This window comes from Equus asinus, chromosome 11, assembly GCF_041296235.1.
Source record: "Equus asinus isolate D_3611 breed Donkey chromosome 11, EquAss-T2T_v2, whole genome shotgun sequence".
In the NCBI taxonomy this organism is placed as follows: Eukaryota; Metazoa; Chordata; class Mammalia; order Perissodactyla; family Equidae; genus Equus; species Equus asinus.
In genome coordinates, this window is record NC_091800.1 from 28,534,641 (window position 1) to 28,554,435 (window position 19,795).

General features: G+C 42.4%; 1 protein-coding gene and 1 long non-coding RNA gene across 2 annotated transcripts in view; one reads left to right on the plus strand and one right to left on the minus strand.

Moving 5' to 3' along the window:
* The window catches only part of LCP1 (lymphocyte cytosolic protein 1), a 78,464-nt gene extending 73,310 nt beyond the window's left edge, over positions 1–5,154 (plus strand). The window contains exons 17-18 of the mRNA XM_014838901.3: positions 90–214; positions 3,304–5,154. Of these exons, the coding sequence (XP_014694387.1) occupies positions 90–214; positions 3,304–3,436 (258 nt within the window). The 3' untranslated portion in view covers positions 3,437–5,154. The remainder of the gene's footprint in view (positions 1–89; positions 215–3,303) is intronic.
* Positions 4,484–19,743, minus strand: LOC139046622 (uncharacterized). The gene is made up of 2 exons (XR_011506922.1): positions 19,613–19,743; positions 4,484–17,101 (listed from the first exon to the last, which is right to left on the minus strand). It is a non-coding gene; the product is annotated as an uncharacterized lncRNA (long non-coding RNA).
* Between the last annotated feature and the right edge of the window lie 52 nt (positions 19,744–19,795).

The following is a 19,795-nucleotide window of genomic DNA, read 5'->3' on the forward strand; positions in this document are numbered from 1 at the left end:
TTAAGAGGAAGAAAGCACCCACTTCTCTTGAGTGAAATAGAAGTAACTTAGGGGCATATTGATAAAGCCCACCCTTTGTCTCTGTGCAGGACCCGAAGATCAGTACAAGCCTGCCTGTTCTGGATCTCATCGATGCCATTCAACCAGGTTCCATTAACTATGACCTTCTGAAGACAGAAAACTTGGACGACGAAGAGAAACTCAACAATGCAAAGTACGTAAATAAACTTGAGGTCAGGGAGGGCGGGACCCAACTGGCAACCGGAGAGCTCTCAACTCAATTGCTCGTGCCTTTGTGCAAGCACTTTAGTTTCACTGTTGATGCTTTTTCTTCTCGTGACTTATTGTGCCCCATCATCATTATTTTAGATATTGTGTAATAGCAGTTTAAGGCTCCTAGTGTTAGAGGGAGCAAGACAAAAAACAGCAAGAACATTCTTCCAATTAATAAGCAAACCTATAGTTTCACAAAACCAATTTCCTAGTCATAATCTCTAGGAGACTTCCTAAATAAAGTTTGTACATGGCAGGCCCAAACACCCTATTTGTGAATATCCATGGATAGGAATGGGCAGGGGTGGGGTTCAAGACCAGAGTCTTCACCAGCCTGAGAGCAGCTGCCATTTGCTTTACCAGATAGAATGAGGGTTGGCAGACTACAGTCCATGAGCCAAATTTGGCCTGTTGTTTGCCTTTATGAATGAAGTTTTATTGGAACACAGCCATGCCCATTTATTTATATATTTTCTATAGCTGCTTCCCTGCCACAATGGCAGAGTTGAGTAGTTGTGACAAAGCCTGCAAAGTCTAAAATATTTCCTCTCTGGTCCTTTATGGAAAGTTTGCTGACCTCTACTCTACAGAGAACCCTTTCTCAGAGCAGGTGGTATTACTTTCCTAGGGCCATCATGAGAAAATACCACAAACATGGTGACTTAAAATAACAGAAATTTGGGGCTGGCCCAGTGGCAGAGTGGGGAAGTTTTTATGCTCTACTTCAGTGGCCCAGCGTTTGTAGGTTTAGATCTCAGGCGCATGCCTGCACACTGCTTATCAAGCCATGCTGTGGTGGTGTCCCACATACAAAGTAGAGGAAGATTGGCACAGATGTTAGCTCAGGGACAATATTCCTCAAGCAAAAAAAAAGAGGAGGATTGGAAACAAATGTTAGCTAAAGGCCAATCTTCCTCACCAAAAGAAAAAAAGGAAAAAAGTGACAGCAATCCTTGGCTTAGAGATGCATCACTCTAATCTCTGACCCCATCTTCTAGTGGCCTTCTCTACTGTGTGTCTGGACTTCACATGGCTATCTTCCCTCTGTGTGTGTGTCTGTATCTCTTCTCCTCTTCTAAGGACACTGGTCAGACTGGAGTAGTGCCCTACTCTACTCCAGCATGACCTCATCTTAACTAATTACATCTTAAACAACCCTATTTCCAAATAAGGTCACAATCTGAGGTACTAGGGGATAGACCTTCCACATATCTCTTTGGGGGAGACACAATTCAACCCATGACACAGGTCGAGAGCTAACAGGGGACTGGTGTCCAGCAGGCTTATTACACATATAATGCCATGGTGCCCTGCCCTCTGTTCTCAGTTTGGGAAAGTGGGGACCTGTGTTCCGGGTATGGTGACATTTAGCACAATCTAATGCAGAGAAGATAAATAACTAAATGGCCATTACAAAAGAGTGGGAGGGGTGGTATGGAAGGGGGAGGACAGGGTGCTCTGGAGGGGACAGGAAGGGAACTGCAGCTCTACAGGGCAGATAGCATCTCAGCTGAGATGGATGGAGAGGACGGGTAAGAGGGAGCCAGACAGGTGACGGAGACAGGAAGAATACGCCAGGGAGGGGGGAGAAAACGTGTATCAGGACCCAGAAATTTAAAAAAAAATAAAAGACCTTGAAAAGGTCTTGAGCCCAGATGTCCAAGAGGGATGTGATTACCTTTAAGAAACTTGCCTAAGGTTTTATAATTGTTAAATGGTTCAGCTGAGATTCAGTCTGAGTTTAGAGCCCAGGTTCCTGAACACCATCCTGTAAGGGCGAGATGCAAAATTACTTAGAAAAATGGGTAAAGGGAATTACCCACAATGCTAAAAGCAGTTATGATGTGGTCGCAAGTTGTGCATGATTTTTTGAAGCTCTCTTTTCTAATTTTTCAATGATTTTCTCTCTACATTTTATAATGGAAAAATAAATTTTGTTTCATTAATAATTAATATAGAGGAAGTGATTGAGAGACGGACAAGAAGAAGGCATGGGGACTACTCTTGCCAGATGCTGTTAATTTAGTTTGATCAATAAAGTAAAGGTAAAGTTATTTTAGGAGCGCAGAGAGAGGCATGGGGCCTTGAGCAGAAGGAGAGTCTCTGAGTTGCCACTGTAGGAAGGAGGTTACTAGATCATAAACGAGGGGGATAAAAGAACTGACAGGTAGTAGCATGGGCTTATTTGAAAATAGATAACAACTAATCAAAATTATCTTCCCATAGCTATCAACAAAGAAAAAATGTTCTGGTGCAGCTATGATAATCTTATATGAAAAAAGTGTATATAAAACTCTGGCTATTCTAGTGCTATAGTAACATAAATAACTATATGTCTATGTGGGCAAAGGTTGAACTGGAACAAGGAATAAAGGAATTGATGTGTGAGGTCAAGGTGTTACAGATACATCTTCCTTCTTTTCTTCCTTGTAAAAATGTTTCTGCAGTTGAAATGTAGTCTGTAAACTTTTCCTAGCGCACATTCTTGCTCAGTTCTTTGACTTTTTCTAGTACATATAGCCCAAGAGAATACTCATGGTGTAGGCATCAAAAGTGGCAGGAGGGCCAGCCACAGTGGCCTAGTGGTTAAGTTCGGCGCATTCCACTTTGGTGGCCTGAGTTCGGTTCCCAGGTGTGGATCTACACCACTTGTCTACAAGTAGCCATGTTGTGACAATGGCTCACATACAAAATAGAGGAAGATGTTAGCTCAGGATGAATCTTCCTCAGCAAAAAAAATTAAAACGAGAAAAGTGGCAGGAACTAGGAAGATCTCTAAGGATAATTAATAAATTTGATAATTTTCAGGAAGCTAGACAGCAAGTATGATGGAGTCAGGAGCTTTGTTGAGCCAAGATTTGCCCACAAAAGTGGGAGGATGCCAATGACTGGTTCCAACCATGCCCGGAGTGAGCTCTGTATGGTATATAGAATATAGTAGATAGAATGACTATAACTATGGTCCTGAGGGGTCCGCTTCATACTTTGTTGCTCAGATTCTCCTCATTCTTCCCCTCTTTTCACTTTTAGGTATGCCATCTCTATGGCCCGAAAAATTGGAGCAAGAGTGTATGCCCTTCCAGAAGACCTGGTGGAAGTGAACCCCAAAATGGTCATGACGGTTTTTGCTTGCCTCATGGGGAAAGGCATGAAGAGGGTGTAAGGCCTGTGGGGCGGGGCTGGAGGCACATGCTCGTTCCTGGCTGCTCGTTCCTGGCTGCTCGTTCCTGGCTGCTCGTTCCTGGCTGTTCCTGGATGCTCCCAAGAAGCGCGGGGACGGTTCAAGCCGTTCCAGAGTTTTCAACTTGGTGACATTATACAAGATTCCAAAAAGTGTATATTTGTTCAGCCAAGTAGCCTCTTCTGTATTTAACAAAAGTGCTTAATTCTTTGCAAAAGACCCAATCTCTTACAAATATTTTTTTATCATTGAATTTATTGCTTTGAAAATCTAGAGAAAAAAAGAACCTATTTTCCAGGCACCTTTCCTGCTTTTGCCATTAGTCAAGTATAAAAGCTGCGGTGTTATTAATTTTAACGTAATCTTTCAAACCAGCTTAATTTGGCTGCCTTTTTGTTCAAGGTGAGGACCGGGAGGGGGGAAACATGGAACCAGTCCCAAAGCCTGTTTCTGGAGGCCAACGTTTGATCTGCTACAACCCTTTCTTTCTGTCCCCCTTCTCCTCCACTCCATCTCCCTGTGGCTTTGCTCTCCAGCCTCTCAGAACGATGCCTTCTCGATGGCCCGCCCCTGCTGCCCATCCTCGTCTCTGGGCCATTTAGATCATCTGACAAATTGGTCAGGCTGTCGTGGTCCCAAGAGTTTCTGGTAACCGGCAGAAGTAAGACTCATCATCAGAGCCTTTCCTCAAAACTAGGATCTCAAATGTCATCAGTTTTTGTTTTTTTCCAGCCAATAGGAAGCCCTCTGTCTTTAACCCTAGGATTTGGGCTCAGACCAGATCTAACATCTTGAATACTGTGTCTTAAATAGTCTTAACTCTTGGCGGAAGGTTAGATCCAAAGAGGGTGTAATTGAGGAGTTGACCACTAGGGGGCAGCATGGAGCCATAGCAAAACGATGCTTTGGTGCTCCCTCTCCATGTATTTAGCCCTGCATGTTGGATCTAGTTATTGTGGTATGGCTAAATATCTGGTGAGGGGGAACAATCCTCTGCTTGCTTCTGCTCTTAGACCTTAGTGTATCTGATTGCTGCCAGGCCGTATTTTCAATGATTACTGTTTTGGTACTGTAGAAGCTTTTGCCACCCGCAAGCTCCCAGGGGGCAATATGTGCCAATGAACAGCACCCCCATCTCACCCCTATCCCATCCCCCAAACTCACATACACACTTACTTACCAAGTGTCAAGCTGGATAAGAACTGGCTGAGTTGCTTTATGCAGAGCTAATTTACTGGATAATTCAAGAATTCCCAAACAAAACCAGAGGAACAGTGTGAAATTGAGCAGCCCTAACAGGTTATATGATTTCTGTGAAAACCTACCAAAGGCCAAAAAAGCAACAGAGCGTTGTAAACCAACACTAGACTCTCTCCATCGCGCTGAAGGACTTGTCGATGAGCAATCTTCTTTAGGGGTGATATGTAACGAAATTAGCCATTTTTCAAAGCAATTGAAATGTATCGCCCTGGATCTGTCGCTTGGCAGTGGGCTCAGGAAGCCAATGTGTGCCTTCTCCCAGCCCATAACCTGTATTTCTGCTGCATCTGAATGCAAAGTGGTTGGCTTAGTCTTAATCTGCACGTAATGTAGCCTCAGATGATTCTCCCCCATCTGTCTCCAGGAAGAATGTTACTGCCTTAATGGAAAGTGAAGATAAAATAATGCTCAACTTCTCTCCAAATAAAATGTTCCCTGTAGCGGATGTCTTTTGAAGTTTTTATAAGAGTCTACTATAACTTCTTAATTCATTCAGCCAACATGCATTGAGCGCCAATGTGTGCTAGGCACTGGGAATATGCCTATAAATGAGCCCGGCATTGCGCTCAGCTGATCGGGAAAGACAGACGCTAAACAAGTAAACTGACAGGTGTGATAAGTGATTAATAAGGGCGTGGTGAGACTGGAGCTTATGACAGAGGAAACAGTCTGGGTGGACATATTTTAGCTGAAAACAGAAGAGTAAGTTGGAGTGAGTTAGAGAGGAAGCTAGAATTAGGGACACAAATTCTCAGAAACACATTGAACACAGAACAAAAGCCAGATTTGGGGATTGGTGCAAAACGGCTTCTCAACTGATTGAGAGGAAGTCTTTTGGGCTGGCAGTACCTGGGGGTCTCCTCTCTAGCCTGGCTGGGCCTCACTTTGGCTAGCGGGGGGCTCGGCAGGGGCAGGGCGGTTACTGAGGAATTCTGCTGCAGCCAGCTCCCTCTCAGGTGTGCTGCTGTGACAGAGAGGCATTTATTTGGCCTGCTCACATCCCGACCTGCACAGGTACCACACACCCACACAGCTGCTAGGATTCTGGGCTTCTGGGCTTCACCAGCAGCAGCTCTTTGGAGATGGCTCTTTCCTGACCTGAGCATTCCTGCAGCTTCTACACTTGGAGGTAGCTGCCTTCCCTACATATCAAGAGCTACAAACGTTAAGTGTTTTTTGGACAAGACTGCACTGATAGGTCTCTTAAACAGAAAGACTGAACAAGGTACAGGAAAGCAGAACAAGTACCATCAAGGGAGGAAAGCTAAGACTCTCTTGGAGAAGAGACAGATAACAGAATACAACAATCTAAGCAAGATAATTTTCCTAAATTTCAAAGTTTATCGTTACATTTTAAATAGTGAATCCAAGTATGGCATCAGAAATTAAAATGGTACCAAAGAGTCAACAATGGGAAGTGAGGCCACTTTCCCACCCCAGTGTCTAGTGGGATGCTTTGAAGCCATCTCATCTTGACTCAAATTGCCTCCAATTTTGTGAACCTATGGTTAAACCATTGTTATCTTGAAATTGGCCATGATGGGAATATTTATACCACAGAAATGATCAAACTGCACAAATAGAGCTTTTTATCCCCAGAGAGCTAGTTTATCAACCCACCGCTACCTCTGTCCCAATTCCCCAGTTCCTTCCTAGTCAGCAACCACCGTTACCAATTTCTTTTGTATCCTTCTAGAAATATTCTATGCAGATATTCCACACACACACACACCGTTTTTATTACAAACATTAGCATACTATAAACATCACCCTGTGTCTCATTTTTTTTGCTTAACACCATATCTTGGAGATTGTTCCATGTTAGTACTGGCAGGCTTGCCTCAATCTTTCCCACACGTCCACAGGATTCTGTTGTATGGGTGTGCCAAAGTATTTAACCAGTGGCCTATAATTGGATATATGTCCTTTTATCCAATCCTTTGCCACAGCAAATAAGGCCACAATAAGTAATATTGTACTCATGTCTTGTGCTCAGAATGTTCATTTTAATTTGATGGGTTCTTATCAAGTTTCTGCTCCAGCAAAGGTATTGAACATTAGAGAGTAAGACATAAATCCCCTCAAGTTTCTTCAAATTATTTGACAAAGAACCCTGTGCTGAGATGGACCCTTGAGCCCATCCCAACTTCTCCATTTTATGTCTAAAGAAGCATGTTAATCCAGCAAGGAGCCAGTGTGCACACACACACTAAATGTAATAAACAGCACAATGTGATAAACGCTGTAACAAACCTGTAGATAGAGTATGGAAGCTCAGGGGAAAACGAAATTCTGAATGAAGGATTAACAAATCTTTGCAGGAGGGCTGAGTTCTGACTAACGAGAAGGGGGCAGGAGCCATGCCTTACACATGCTGATGTCCTCTGCAGAGCCAAGCACTTTTCTAGATTTTTAATAAGAGCTCAGTCACTTTCTAAAATTAATTTGCATTAGACATGAACAAATGGTTCCTGACTGTGGGAAATGCCAAACAGAAGTCATTTTGAGAAAAGTTGCGAAATAGACTTACCTGCAGAGTTATTGGAATGGAATGGATTCCTATTTGTCTGGAAGTTAAGACATTAGAGCCTGTCTGAGACAATGCATTGGACTAGATGAGCTTTTAAAGTCTCAGCCAGCCTGGTGACTTTATCCATCTCCACACACACCCTCTAGTCTGTCCCTGGGAGCATAGCTGTGGTCTCGATTGTAAAAACTACATAAACTCAGCCCACCTTACACCAGCCCATCTCAGACTGATGCTTAAGGCATGAGAGTCATTTCCACATGTTCCCAGTGTCCTGGGGGCTCCTGGGCTCACTTTCCTTGCAGTTACTGTACCTGTTGTCAGACAGCAGCTGCTGAGATATCATCGACCTTTGTTCTCTGTCCACCCCCATGTACCAACATGCTTAGATCAAATGCTGGCAGCGCTCTCCTAGTGAACTTGACACTGTTTTGCCCGTGCCAGCCTCATGATGCAGTAACCAGAGCTGATGCTCAGAACAAGGTAGCAGCGTTGACTGATCCTCTTGTGAAATCTAGTTACTTTGACAGTTTCCTAATAAAATTCCAGTAATTCAACTCTCAGCTGCCAAGGACTGCTCTTTACTCAGTGTCCTCTCTCTCTCCCTATTTCTGGAAGACAGAGTTTGCCAATTGAGTCTGTGCATGGGTGACAAAAAAAGAAGAAAGAAAATAAATAAAATTGTGTAAATATTTTCCCATGTCTAAAGTCTACATATATTTAATAATCCACCTCATGTCAGGCACAAAAACATAGATAATCTAGTCAATACCCACTATCTCACCGTTAACAACTCGGGGACACGTTGGCCAATGGCAGGAATTTTTATGTTATCTGGCATGTCAAAATTTGAGAGCTCCATTTAAACAAGTATTTTGGTTAAGAGAGAGCCATCGTATCATTTTTGGAATAGTAACTTCTAGAGGATTAGAATGCACGCAAATATTGAATTCTAAAGCTATGTGTTATCTGACATAGATGTTGATGATTCAGTAGCATTTCTGGACTTGTTTGGACCATGGGCCCACCATTATGAGTCCTAAATGCTCAAACCTCCTTGCTCTAAGTGTGGTGCTCAGGCCAGGGGCCCCCACCGACCGTTAAAAATCAGAATCTCAGCCCCCACACCAGACTGACTGAATTAGAATCTGCATTTTAATAAGATCCCTAGTTAATTCACATGCACATTAAAGTTTGAAAAACACTGTCCTAAAAGAATAGAAGTCTTCTTAAAAGATCTACGGTTGACAGGTACTTAAATTAACCAGCTTTAACTTAAATTACACTTTCTCAACTACACTAGACTTGAGAGATTAAAATAACTTTCCACTAATGTTTTCCCATCATCAGTACCCAGTACCGGGAGTGGCTCTTCCTTCCATTTGAGGGCATCCCCCACCACCCAGCCTTGCCCTCTGTGGCCCCCCCCCCCCTTCATCCCTTTCTTCCCCATGGTACCCGTTCCCCAGCACAGGCCCGAAGAGCTGCATCTTCCTGGCCCTGCTGGGTACATCTAAGGTGTCTTGGCACAGCCTTCTCTCGCTGGCTGCTCAAGGCTGCCACTTTAGTGCATCTGATCCCATTGGTGCCACATCTCTTAAGCTTTCCCTCCTGTCCCTTCACTGCCTACATCAAACCTACTGGCGTTCCCCCAACCATCTCTGGAGCAATCTCTCTATGACTTTCAGGGACAATAGGTAACTTAGTAAACCAAATTGTCCCAGGGAGAGTTGATCATGTCCCTCCAGTGCCTACTCTTTTCTCCCCCAAAACATGTACTTTACAATGACTTTCCAGAGGTAGAGCTACATCCTTGTTATCTTTGCCAATTCCCTAATGGCAAAGAGGGAGAGGACAGTGCCTTCCAAATGAATGGCTATAGTATGTGACCGTCCAGAGGATGGAAGAAGTTTGTTCTCTTTGAGGACCTGAAAAACTAGTACGGCCGATGGGGAACAAGAACTATCATATCATGGGAAACAGATGGACTAGTGAAAGGTTTAGGAGTGATTCTCAGAATTCAAGGTGCTTAAGAATCACCTGGGGAGCTTGTTAAAACACAACTTCGCAGATGCCACCTTGAGATTCAGTGCCCATAGAGCCGATGGGCCCAGGAGTCTGCATTTTCCACAAATACCCCGGGAGATTCTGCGACCCACAGACAACCCTAGGAGAAGCACTGGTCCAGAGAAGCTGATCTCTGACCTGGCTACACATTGGAATAATCTCAGGAGCTTTAAAAAATGCTGATGCCTATGCCCCTCCCTCGGAGGTTCTGATATAATTGATGTTTAAGACATCCCCAAATGACGCTAACTGGCAGTCAAGTTTGAGAATTGCTGGTCTATAGCCTGGGGTACTTTTCAGAGGGCTGGCTTGGGTGGAGCATCTTTAAAAGTGGAGAGACCAATAAAAGAGAGTGAGGCTTTAGAAAGGGAGAATGAAGGGATAGAAGTGTTCCGAGGACAAACCTTGCTTTCCTCACAGTTTAATCATCCAGCCAACAAGCATTTGCCTGTCTGGGTACCAAGCAACCCTCTTGGTGCTACAAGCCTCAGATATTGGTCTTGCTAGCCAAAGCAAGGGAATCAGAACCTGGGATAGAGTCTCTGCCTTCAGCCTCAAATCCCCATCTTCAATAGCTTCCAAAATGGCATCATCTTTCCTTCCTCCTTAGAAACTCAGGGGACCAGATACGCCAAACCTGTGGCAAATTATAGAACTGCTTCACTCTCCATGAATAAACATGAGAGATAATGTGTGGAGAGAAAAAACATTTATCAATTATGTGTCTTCAAAACCTCCCAAGATTGTGCAGCTTTAATGGCTGAGTGATTTTGAAAGGAAAACTTGTAAATTGAGCTGCACCTGAACTCATAATAAAATGCCATGAAATTAATTGACTTTCACAGCACTTACCTGACAGTAAGCCTGAGCTGCATACCCAAGTGAGGCCAGCCAAGATCACAGGCGCCTTTGCCCTTATCCTCAGGCCACTCCAGTTGAGAGAAAAGCAAAGCAGACCACTCATCACAGCGGAGGTTATCTTCTTAGACATAGTCTTAATAAAGGCAGAGGGTTAGGGCTCTTGAAGAAACACTCGCTGTATTATTTTTTTAGCATCTCGTGTTCCAAATTGGCTGGGGAACAAATGTACGAATTAGCTGGGTCCCAGGGGGCATGATTCAATTGGATAGAGCCCCCAGGACTAGAATGCCTTCTGGGGCAGTGAGTCATCACCTAATTCTCTGGGAGCAGCAGAGGAAGAGGACAAACTGGCCCCAAGGTCATGATGAGCTGGATGAGGCTCTGGGAAGAGAACCTCTTGGCACCTGCCAGCTCCCTTCCTGGTTTATCTTTTTAACATGAATGGGACATACTGAGCAGCTGTCTTTGCCAGTTACTTTCAAATGTTGTCCCATTGAATCTTCACAACAGCCTTCTGAGGTGGGTTCTTATTAACCTCATTTTTCAGAAGGAGAAGCTGTACCTTGGAGAAGCTAAGAGGTTTGCCTGTCAGCCAGGCGTGGAGACCATCTGATCAAATGTCTGCGTTCTTTTCACTCCTCACAGGAGGTGCCAAATCAGAAATTTCAAGGAGAGATGAAGAATGAGGAAAAAACCTATCTCCATTTCCTTGCTTCTTCCTTGCTTCTTTTCTTTTAGTTTTCTTTGTTTCTTTCTCCATATGATAAATTCAACTCAAGTATCAAGTTGGAGTAGTTTTAACAGTATGCAATGGTGTAACTACCAGCAAAATAAAAAGACTGTTTCTATTGCTCCAAAAGATTCTCCTGCACTCTGTAAGTTAACCCCTTCCTCCCCAGCCCCAGCCCCTGGCAACAACTAACCTGTTTTCTGTCTCTATACATTTGTCTTTTATACGATGTTATATAGATGGAATCATACAGTACAAATCTTGCAGCATCTGGCCAGTTTTACTTGGCAGGATGCTTTTTGAGTTTAGTCCATCCTCTTGCATTGACGCGGGGTCAGTGAGCCGAGGAGTCAAAAGAAAGATTTCTTGGACTCTCAAGGTCTGGCAGTAGTGCTCTTTTATTTAGAGAATAGTGTGGAATAGCATGGGGACAGGACCCATGGGCAGTCAGAGCTGCTGCTGCAAACATGGGTGGAGAGTAAGGCTAAATTTAAGGCATAGGAATGTGAGTTATCTCTTTACAAGACAAAGGAAAGAATGTGTTAAAAGAGTTGTTAAAATGGTATCAGTGCCGGTAGGGTCTGGTTATTGGGTGGTCCTATAACTTTTAGATAAGAATCAAACCAGATTCAGTACATGGCAGAAGCCACCGCTTAAATATTATCTTCAGCTAAAGACAAAGGAGGATGTTGTGGGGGGCGGGGGGGGGGGTTAGTTACACGAGGTTGCCAGAGAGTAAACAACTTAAGTCCTTGCCTTCCCCATTAAGAGTTTCCAGAGATAAGGCATCCCCCCTTCCTCCTGGTGCAGAGAGGGAGACACCCCCCCACAGATGGAGACTTCCTTCACAGATGCAAACATCTCTCATCAAAGGGCAAGCAAATTCCACTCCTCGGAACCTCCTTCTCATCTGTAGTTTTCAAAAGTAACCAGGCTAAAATACTCATCAGCATGATCGGTAGTCTACTTTTTACTGCTGAGGAGTATTTCATTGTATGGATGTGCCACAGTTTGTTTATCCAGCTGGAGAAGAAAGGAAAGGAAGACCGTGAGGTCAGGATTTTTATGCTTCCAGCTCCTTCCTTTCAGGATTAGCCAACACTGGCTGGATGCCTCAACGGGAAGTCACAGTTCCCACCAGGCAGCCCTGTCCATGTGGCTGTCTGTCTCCAGGTTCCTATCCTGTAGTGCCTTGCTGTTACTAACTGGCCTTGGTACACTGCATGATCCCTGTAATTTCCCGATTCCCTGCTCGCATGGATGTAAACAATGCTTTTATTACACTCTCCACAAATTAATGAAATTGGGTGTGCCATCTTGCAACATTCACCAGGGAAGCTTCCTAGGTTCAAGTAAGCATGCAGACTCACAAGACTTTCACCAGCCTCACTCAGCACCAGTTTACTCAGACACATATAAGATACATGCCAAAGCTTGAAAGCAAAGCCATGTCAGGACTTCCCCTTCCACTCGAGTACCGTCACGTGTTGCTAAATGACGCAGATACATTCTGAGAAATGCTTCGTTAGCTGATTTCGTCGTTGTGCAAACATCATGGAGTGTACTAGACAAACCTAGATGGTATAGCCTCCTACACACCTAGGCTGTATGGTCCTTCTCTTACAGGACCACTGTTGTATATGTGGTCCACTGTTGACAGAAACGTTTTTATGCAGCATGTGACTGCATTTCTTGAAGCAGTCAGTGAAGCAGTCTACACAGCTTCCCAGGCTCCCCAAAAGGCATTTCAGGTGTGAGGGAATGAGATTCACATCAAGCAGGTGTAAGAACCACTATGGCTTAGCAGCTCCAGACCCCATAATGGCTGATGTTCTGTACTAACTCCGTAGGCATGACTTCCAGGGTCCCTGTAGAGACAGTCCCAGTTATAAAAGTCATCACATTCAGAGAAGCCCAAGTCTACGATGCCCCAATCAGCTCATTTGTGGTGTGTCCCAGTCCAGATATAATTTACCCAGCAGGGGTTATTTCTACCGTAAGCAGTGTTGAGTGGAATATAGTTGATATTTTACCTTTATCAAGTTCTCAGGAGAATAGAATAAGAAAGATAAATGAAAGTCAAATTTTCATACAGAAAAGGACAACTGTTTCTTACTAGGACAAAGGATGTATATTCTCTGTGTCTCGTTTTGTCTTTTTAAGCTCTCATAAATAAATGGTAGTATGCTAAAGCCTTCCCTATGTTTTTATTTATTTGTCCTTGTATTTCCATCACATTTTGTTTTACATATTAATGATTTCTTTAGCTCAAAAAGTGCAATGATTGTTGCATATTAATTATACCTGTTATCAATCCCAATTGATCATTTGCATTGATTGAACTTATTTTGTCTGATTTTAATACTGCCACCTTTTTTTTTAATTAATAGACTTTTTAAAGATCAATTTTAAGTTTACAGAAAGATTGATTTGAAAATACAGAGTTCCCACATGCCCCTCCACCCAGCACAAAGAGTTTCCCCTATTATTTACATCTTGTCCTAGTGTGGTTATGTGTTATTGTGATTTATAATAAGAAATATATGTTTGGTTTTTGTCCCTGTTTCTGGCACAGAGCTCCTAAAACCCACGGAATTTCCCAAATGATAAGAGCACTAGAAGCATCTTTTGTTCTAATATTTGGTCTGTGATCCCAGCTCCTGACATAGGGTTCCTGAAACCCTTGTGATTTCCTGGGTGACAGGAATGTCTTTTGTTCTAATGAGGCAACTTTGGGTGGGGTCCTGGATGGCTCCTGGGTGAGGGCTAATCCCCAGAAAGAACAAGCAATGATTAGAAGTTTGGAATTTTCAGCCCTACCCCCCATTCTCCTGAAAAGAGAGAAGAACTGAAAATGGAGTTAATGATAGATCACGCCTACGTGATGAAGCCTCTATAAAAATCCCAATAGAATGAGACTCAGAGAGCTTCCTGGTAGGTGAACATATCCACACTGGGAGAGTGACACACCCAACTCCACAGGGACAGAAGCTCCTGCTCTTGGGATGCTCCTAGACCTCGCCCCATCTATTCTCTTCATCCGGCTGTTCATCTGAATCCTTTATCACATCCTTTAATAAACTGGTAAATGTAAGTGTGTGTTTCCCTGAGTTCTGTGAGCCACTCTAGCAAACTATCAAACCTGAGGATGGGGTTGTGGGAACCCCCAATTATAGCCAAGTCGGACAGAAGTTGTAGGTAACCTGGGACCTACTACTTGCAATTGGCATCTGAAGTGGGGTAGAAGCAGTCTGTGGGTCTGAGTCCTTAACCTGTGGGAGCAGATATTATCTCGAGATAGACAGTGTTAGAATTGAGTTAAACCATAGGACACTCAGCTAGGGTTACAGAGAATTGCTCGGTGGGAGGAAAATCCACACATATTTCATCACTAGAAATGTCAGAAGTAAAGTGTTCTGTGTGAGTAGTAAAGTAGTCACAGGAGAAAAACGCAGGAGGAAGGACTGCATTTTTGCTTACACAGGAGGGAGAAATTGGGTAGGTTTTTCCTATAAAGGTACAAATTGTTATAATTAATAAATCAATATTGATACGTTCTTGTTAACTAAAGTCCATAATTTACGGTAGGGTTCACTCTTTGTGTTGTAAATTCTGCAGGTTTTAACACATGTATAATGACACGTGTCCATAATTACGGTGTCATACGGAATAGTTTCACTGCCCTAAAAGTCCTCTGTGCTCCCCCTATGTGTCCCTCCCTCCCTGCCCCCAAACCCCTGGCAACCACTGGTCTTTTTACTGTGCCCATAGTTTTGCTTTTTCCAGAATGTCATATGATTGGAATCATACAGTTTGTAGCCTTTTCATATTGGTTTCTTTCACTTCACAATAAACATTTAAGTTTCCTCTGTGTCTTTCTGTGGCTTGATAGCTCATTTCTTTGTTTGCTCCACACAAGCTTCTGTTTCTGTTTTGTTGATGTCTCTTTCTACAAACCTTTAATTTTTACCTTTTGTGGATCATCCTACTTTAGGTGTATAAACTATAGAAGGCATAGAGCATCTGCCTGGGCTGGGAGAGGGGCAGGAGAGCTGAGCGAGACCCTCCGGTGGGACAGGAACCCCGAGCCTGCGGAAGGCTGAGGGCAGAGCAGGAGAACTGAGACAAATCCTGAGGCAATCAGATCCCAACATCTGCTAAAGAAAAGGATTTGATCCTGCCCTCAAATTGTTTGAAGTCTGTGGTAAATAAAATCTGATGAAAATAACAGCAAAACCCACACCCAGCTCAACTGCAGCAGAGATTGACTCAATCCTTCACACTAGTGGCCTGAGAGAAGAGGATCTGTGACCTATTCGGGGCATAAATGCTATTTACTTTAGTTTATGCTATCATTTTATACATAATATCTGGCATTCAATAGAAATTTACAAACCAGTGAAAAAGTAAGAAAATGTGACCTAATTTCAAAAGAGGAAATGGTCGAAAGAACTAGCTGCAGAATTTGCCCATGCGCAACATGCATGAACACACAAGGAAATGCAGCAGTGAGAAGGAAGTTCCCCCGAAAATCCACACACAGGTGCCAGACAGGAAAAATAGAAGATAGAAATGAAGAATTCTTTCAATGGACTTATCAGCAAACTGCAATAGCAAGGAAAAGAAATGCATTTGAAGCCAGATCAATAGAAAGTGACCAAATTGAAGGATAAAGAGAAAAAAGCGTTAAGAAATAAAACACAGAACTCTTCTAGTTATTATTGCTGTTAGAAAAAAATCACTGCAAACTCAATGGTATAGATTCGCACTTACAGAGTCGATGGATTTTTCACAAAGACAAAGCAAGCCTGTGGGGAAACGAAAGTCTTTTCAGCAAATGGTGCCAGAACAACTGGATGTCTATAAGGAAAACTAAAGAATATTGATCCCTATTTCATACCATAAACAAAAATTAATTTGAGATGGATCATGAACTTAAAAGTAAAAGCCAAAACTATAAAACTGCAAGAAGGATATTTTCATGACCTTGAATTAGTCAAAAATTTCTTAGACAAGGTCTTACAGAAAGCATTAACCATTAAAGAAAAATTGCTAAATTGAACTCAGCAAAATTAAAAACTTCTGCTCTTCAAAAGACACCAATAAAAAATGTGCAAGCCACAAAGTGGCAGAAAATATCACAAAACATGTTTCTGACAATGGAGTTGTATCCAGAATATATAAAGAACTCCTACCAGCTAATAACAAAAAAGCAAACAACTGAATTTTTCAGAAGAGTCAAAAGACTTTAACAGACACTTCCTGGAGGAAAATATATTCATGATACTGATCTCTGATAAAGGACTGATGTCCAGAATATATAAATAACTCCTACATATTAGTAATAAGACAAATTATTTGGTTAAAAATTAGGCAGGCAATTTGAACACACATACACACATATACAAATGGCCAAGAAGCACAGAAAAAGTTCTCAACGTCATTAGTCATCATGGAAATGTAAATTAAAACCAAAATTAGATACCACCACTCTCACCAGAATGGCTAAAATGAAAAATACTTCCTCAAATACCAGCAAGGATGAGGACCAACTAGAACTCTAATGTATTGTTTGCGGGAGTGTAAAATGGTTCAACCACCTTGGAAAAAGGCACGACAGTTACTTAAAAAATGAAACATCCCTATTACCTAGCAATGCCATTCCTAGATATTTATCCAAGAGAAATGAAAACATTTGTCCACAAAAAAAACTTCTATACGTCTATTCATAGCAGCTGTGCTCATAATAGCCCCAAACTGCAAGGATCCCAGATGCCCATTAACAGGAGAATGGATAAACAAATAGTGTTATGTTACTTAGAAATAAAAGGAATCAATTACTGGCACAGGTGACAAAACGAAAGAATTTTTAAAGCATGCTGAGTAACAGAAGCCTGATACAAAAGAGTGCACGCTGTATGCTGTAGACTGAAGGTTTGTGTCCCCCCTCCCCTGCCCCGCACTCATGCGTTGAAAGCTAGTCCCCAGTGTGATGATATTTGGAAGTGAGGTCTTTGGCAGGTGATTAGGTCCTGACAGTGGATCTCACATGAAAGGGATTAGTGTTCTTACAAGAGAGCTCTCTCACTTTCCTTCTGCCATGTGAGGACACAGCAAGAAGATGGCCATCTGTGAACCAGGAAGCACGTCCTCACCAGACACGGAATCTGCACCTTGAACTTGGACTTCCCACCTTCCAGAACTGTGAGGAATAAATGTTTGTGGTTTAAGCCACCCAGTCCATGGTATTCTTGTTGTAGCAGCCTGAACTGACTAGTACAATATATGATTCCATGAGGTTCTAGAACAGGCAAAGTTAATCTATGGTGATAGAATTAGAATGCTGGCTGCTAGCATGGGGAAAATTGATTGGGAGGGGTGAGGGAACTTTCTGGAGTGATGGTAATTTTCTATACCTTGATAGGGGTGTTGGTTACTCAAGTACACATATTTTTCAAAACTCACCTAACTGCACACTTAAAATCTGTGCATTTTATTGCACAATACCTCAATTTTAAAAAGATACTGCCCACTGCTGCCTAGGACTGGTTTTAAGTAGTTGCTGGTCTGTAGGAGACAGAGGAGTAACTAAACCACGAGTAACTAAACCAGTAGCTAAGTCAAGTCACCCCTGCCCGGTGACTGGCTCTCTGAAAGCCAGGATGTTAGCATGGTACAGAAGCTCGAAAAACCAGTTTAAGATAAGGTTCTGGGTTGGAAGCCCGGGGGCTGCGTGGAGGCATGTGCAAAACAAGGAGAGGTGTTCAGAGAGGGAGAAAGACAGAAAAGGAAAACAAAAGACTTCAGAATGAGCCTGCCATCCAAGGCCCAAATCACAGAAGTCAAATGCTAAGAAAGGCAGGCAACAAAGTCAATGCTCAGAGCATGAAGGCACCCCAAATATTATCAATCTCCTAAAGTAGTCTGACACAGACTTTACAATAAGGATCCTGAGGATTCTGAGCAAGAGCTCTGAAGGAGCCATATCCATAAAAAATTAAAATATTTTCAAACGGTACTTTAAAATACTGATATAAAAACAAAATGGGTAAATGTGAAAAAGAACCAGCTGGAAAATTTTCAAAAGATATATATATACAGTTAGTGAAGTAATAATAAAAAAAACTCACCTCAATTGACTATGCCATCTGAATTAGACACAAAAAGTGAATCGGTGAATTTGACAGTAGTGCTGGAACTCAGCATATGGAGACAAAGCTTATGATTTTAAAAACATGAGAGGACAGTTACAAGACATGGAGAGTAGATCAAGGAACTCCAAAGGGAGCCCTTAAAAGGGACTAGCAGAGAAACAATAGCTGCAGAAATAATAAATGATTTTCCCAAATTGAAGAAATATCTAAATCCTCAGATCAAAAGTACATTCTGTGCACCAAGCAAGGTGATAAAAAATAAATCCACATCTAGAGTAACCGATCTGAGGAGCAAGAAAGATAAAAATAATCCCTTAAAAGTCATCAAGCAGAAAGGACAGCGGACATGCAGAGGAACAGCAGTTACCCTCACGGCAGATTCCTACCAGACAACAGTAGACGCCAAAAGACAACGGAGGACCTGTCACGCTAGAATATTACATTCAGCTAAACTGGTCTTGGAAAGTGACGGCAGAATAAAGCAGAACAGAATTTACCAGCAATAGATCATCACCAAAGGAACTTTTAAAAAATCGCTCCAGCATGAAGAAATATAAACCCAGAGAGGAAAGTTAGGATTCAATATAAATGGAGAGCACAAAAATTGACAAGATTTGTCAGTAACTTCTAACTATTGACAGTTATTTTAAAGTTACTGTTGTGTTTTTAAAAAAAGATGTAAGTCCCTTTGGTTAGTTTTTCCCCCTCGCCGCCTCTGTGTTCTTGTTACTCACTTGAAACACAATTAAGTTCATTTTTTTTCGTTTGTGTTCATTTTACTTACTTCTTTGTTTCAAATATGTGAAAATTAACATGCTTCTTAAATTTAGAAGTATTGAAAAAGTTTTACTCAAAGAAGTGTTCCTCCACCATCTCTTCTACCCTGTTCCTGTTCCTTCATCTTTTCCACCCAGTTTTGTGCCCTTCCATGGTAGGTAACGGATCTCATTTCTGGTTTCTCCTTCCATTGTTTCTTTCGCCACAAATGAGCAGATACACATGTATTTTCTTTTTTCTCCTTCTTTGTTATACAAAACGTAGTTTCAGTGGAGGTCACCCTGATCCATTAAATATGTTACAACTACTACAAACCACAGAGAGAGAGGTTTGAGATCTCAGTCCTTTCCTTCTCAGAAGTCCATTGTGGGGAGGTCGATTTGTTTTGCAAATTTGCCTACCCCAACCGACCACAAGAACATTCAAATGCGTTTACCAATGGGAAGGTAGGGATGGTTCCAGGGCTCCATCCATTTACAGAGGTTAGATGTCACCTCAGCCCAGGCAAAATGTTATAAGATACGACCTACAGAATAATGTGTGGTGAGCCTTGACTTAGATAATGGCTGTTATGGCGACCTTCCTAAATAAACATGATTCGAAGCAACCTGATTTCTTTACTGCTCAGAAGAGCTCCCCACAGCATAGTATTCTTATTCTCTTAGGGGTGGGCTCATCATTCCATGTGGACAAGGGAAAATCTCTTTGAATGGAGATTCTGCAATTCTCCCTACGAGCTCTCCTTCTCAGCCTTGGATCAGCCATAAATTTAAGAAACTCACCTTCTATGTCTTCATCTAAGTTGAAAATGTTGACAAAGACAAAGGTGAGGGAAGATCTTTTTAGTACTCCACTGGAGACAAACCTCAGCACGGATTATGATCCACTGGTCAGTACTCTACGGTATGGTCCTTCAACCAACAGACACATTCCTGCTGTATTTCTATCCTCCTATTCTTGGCCTC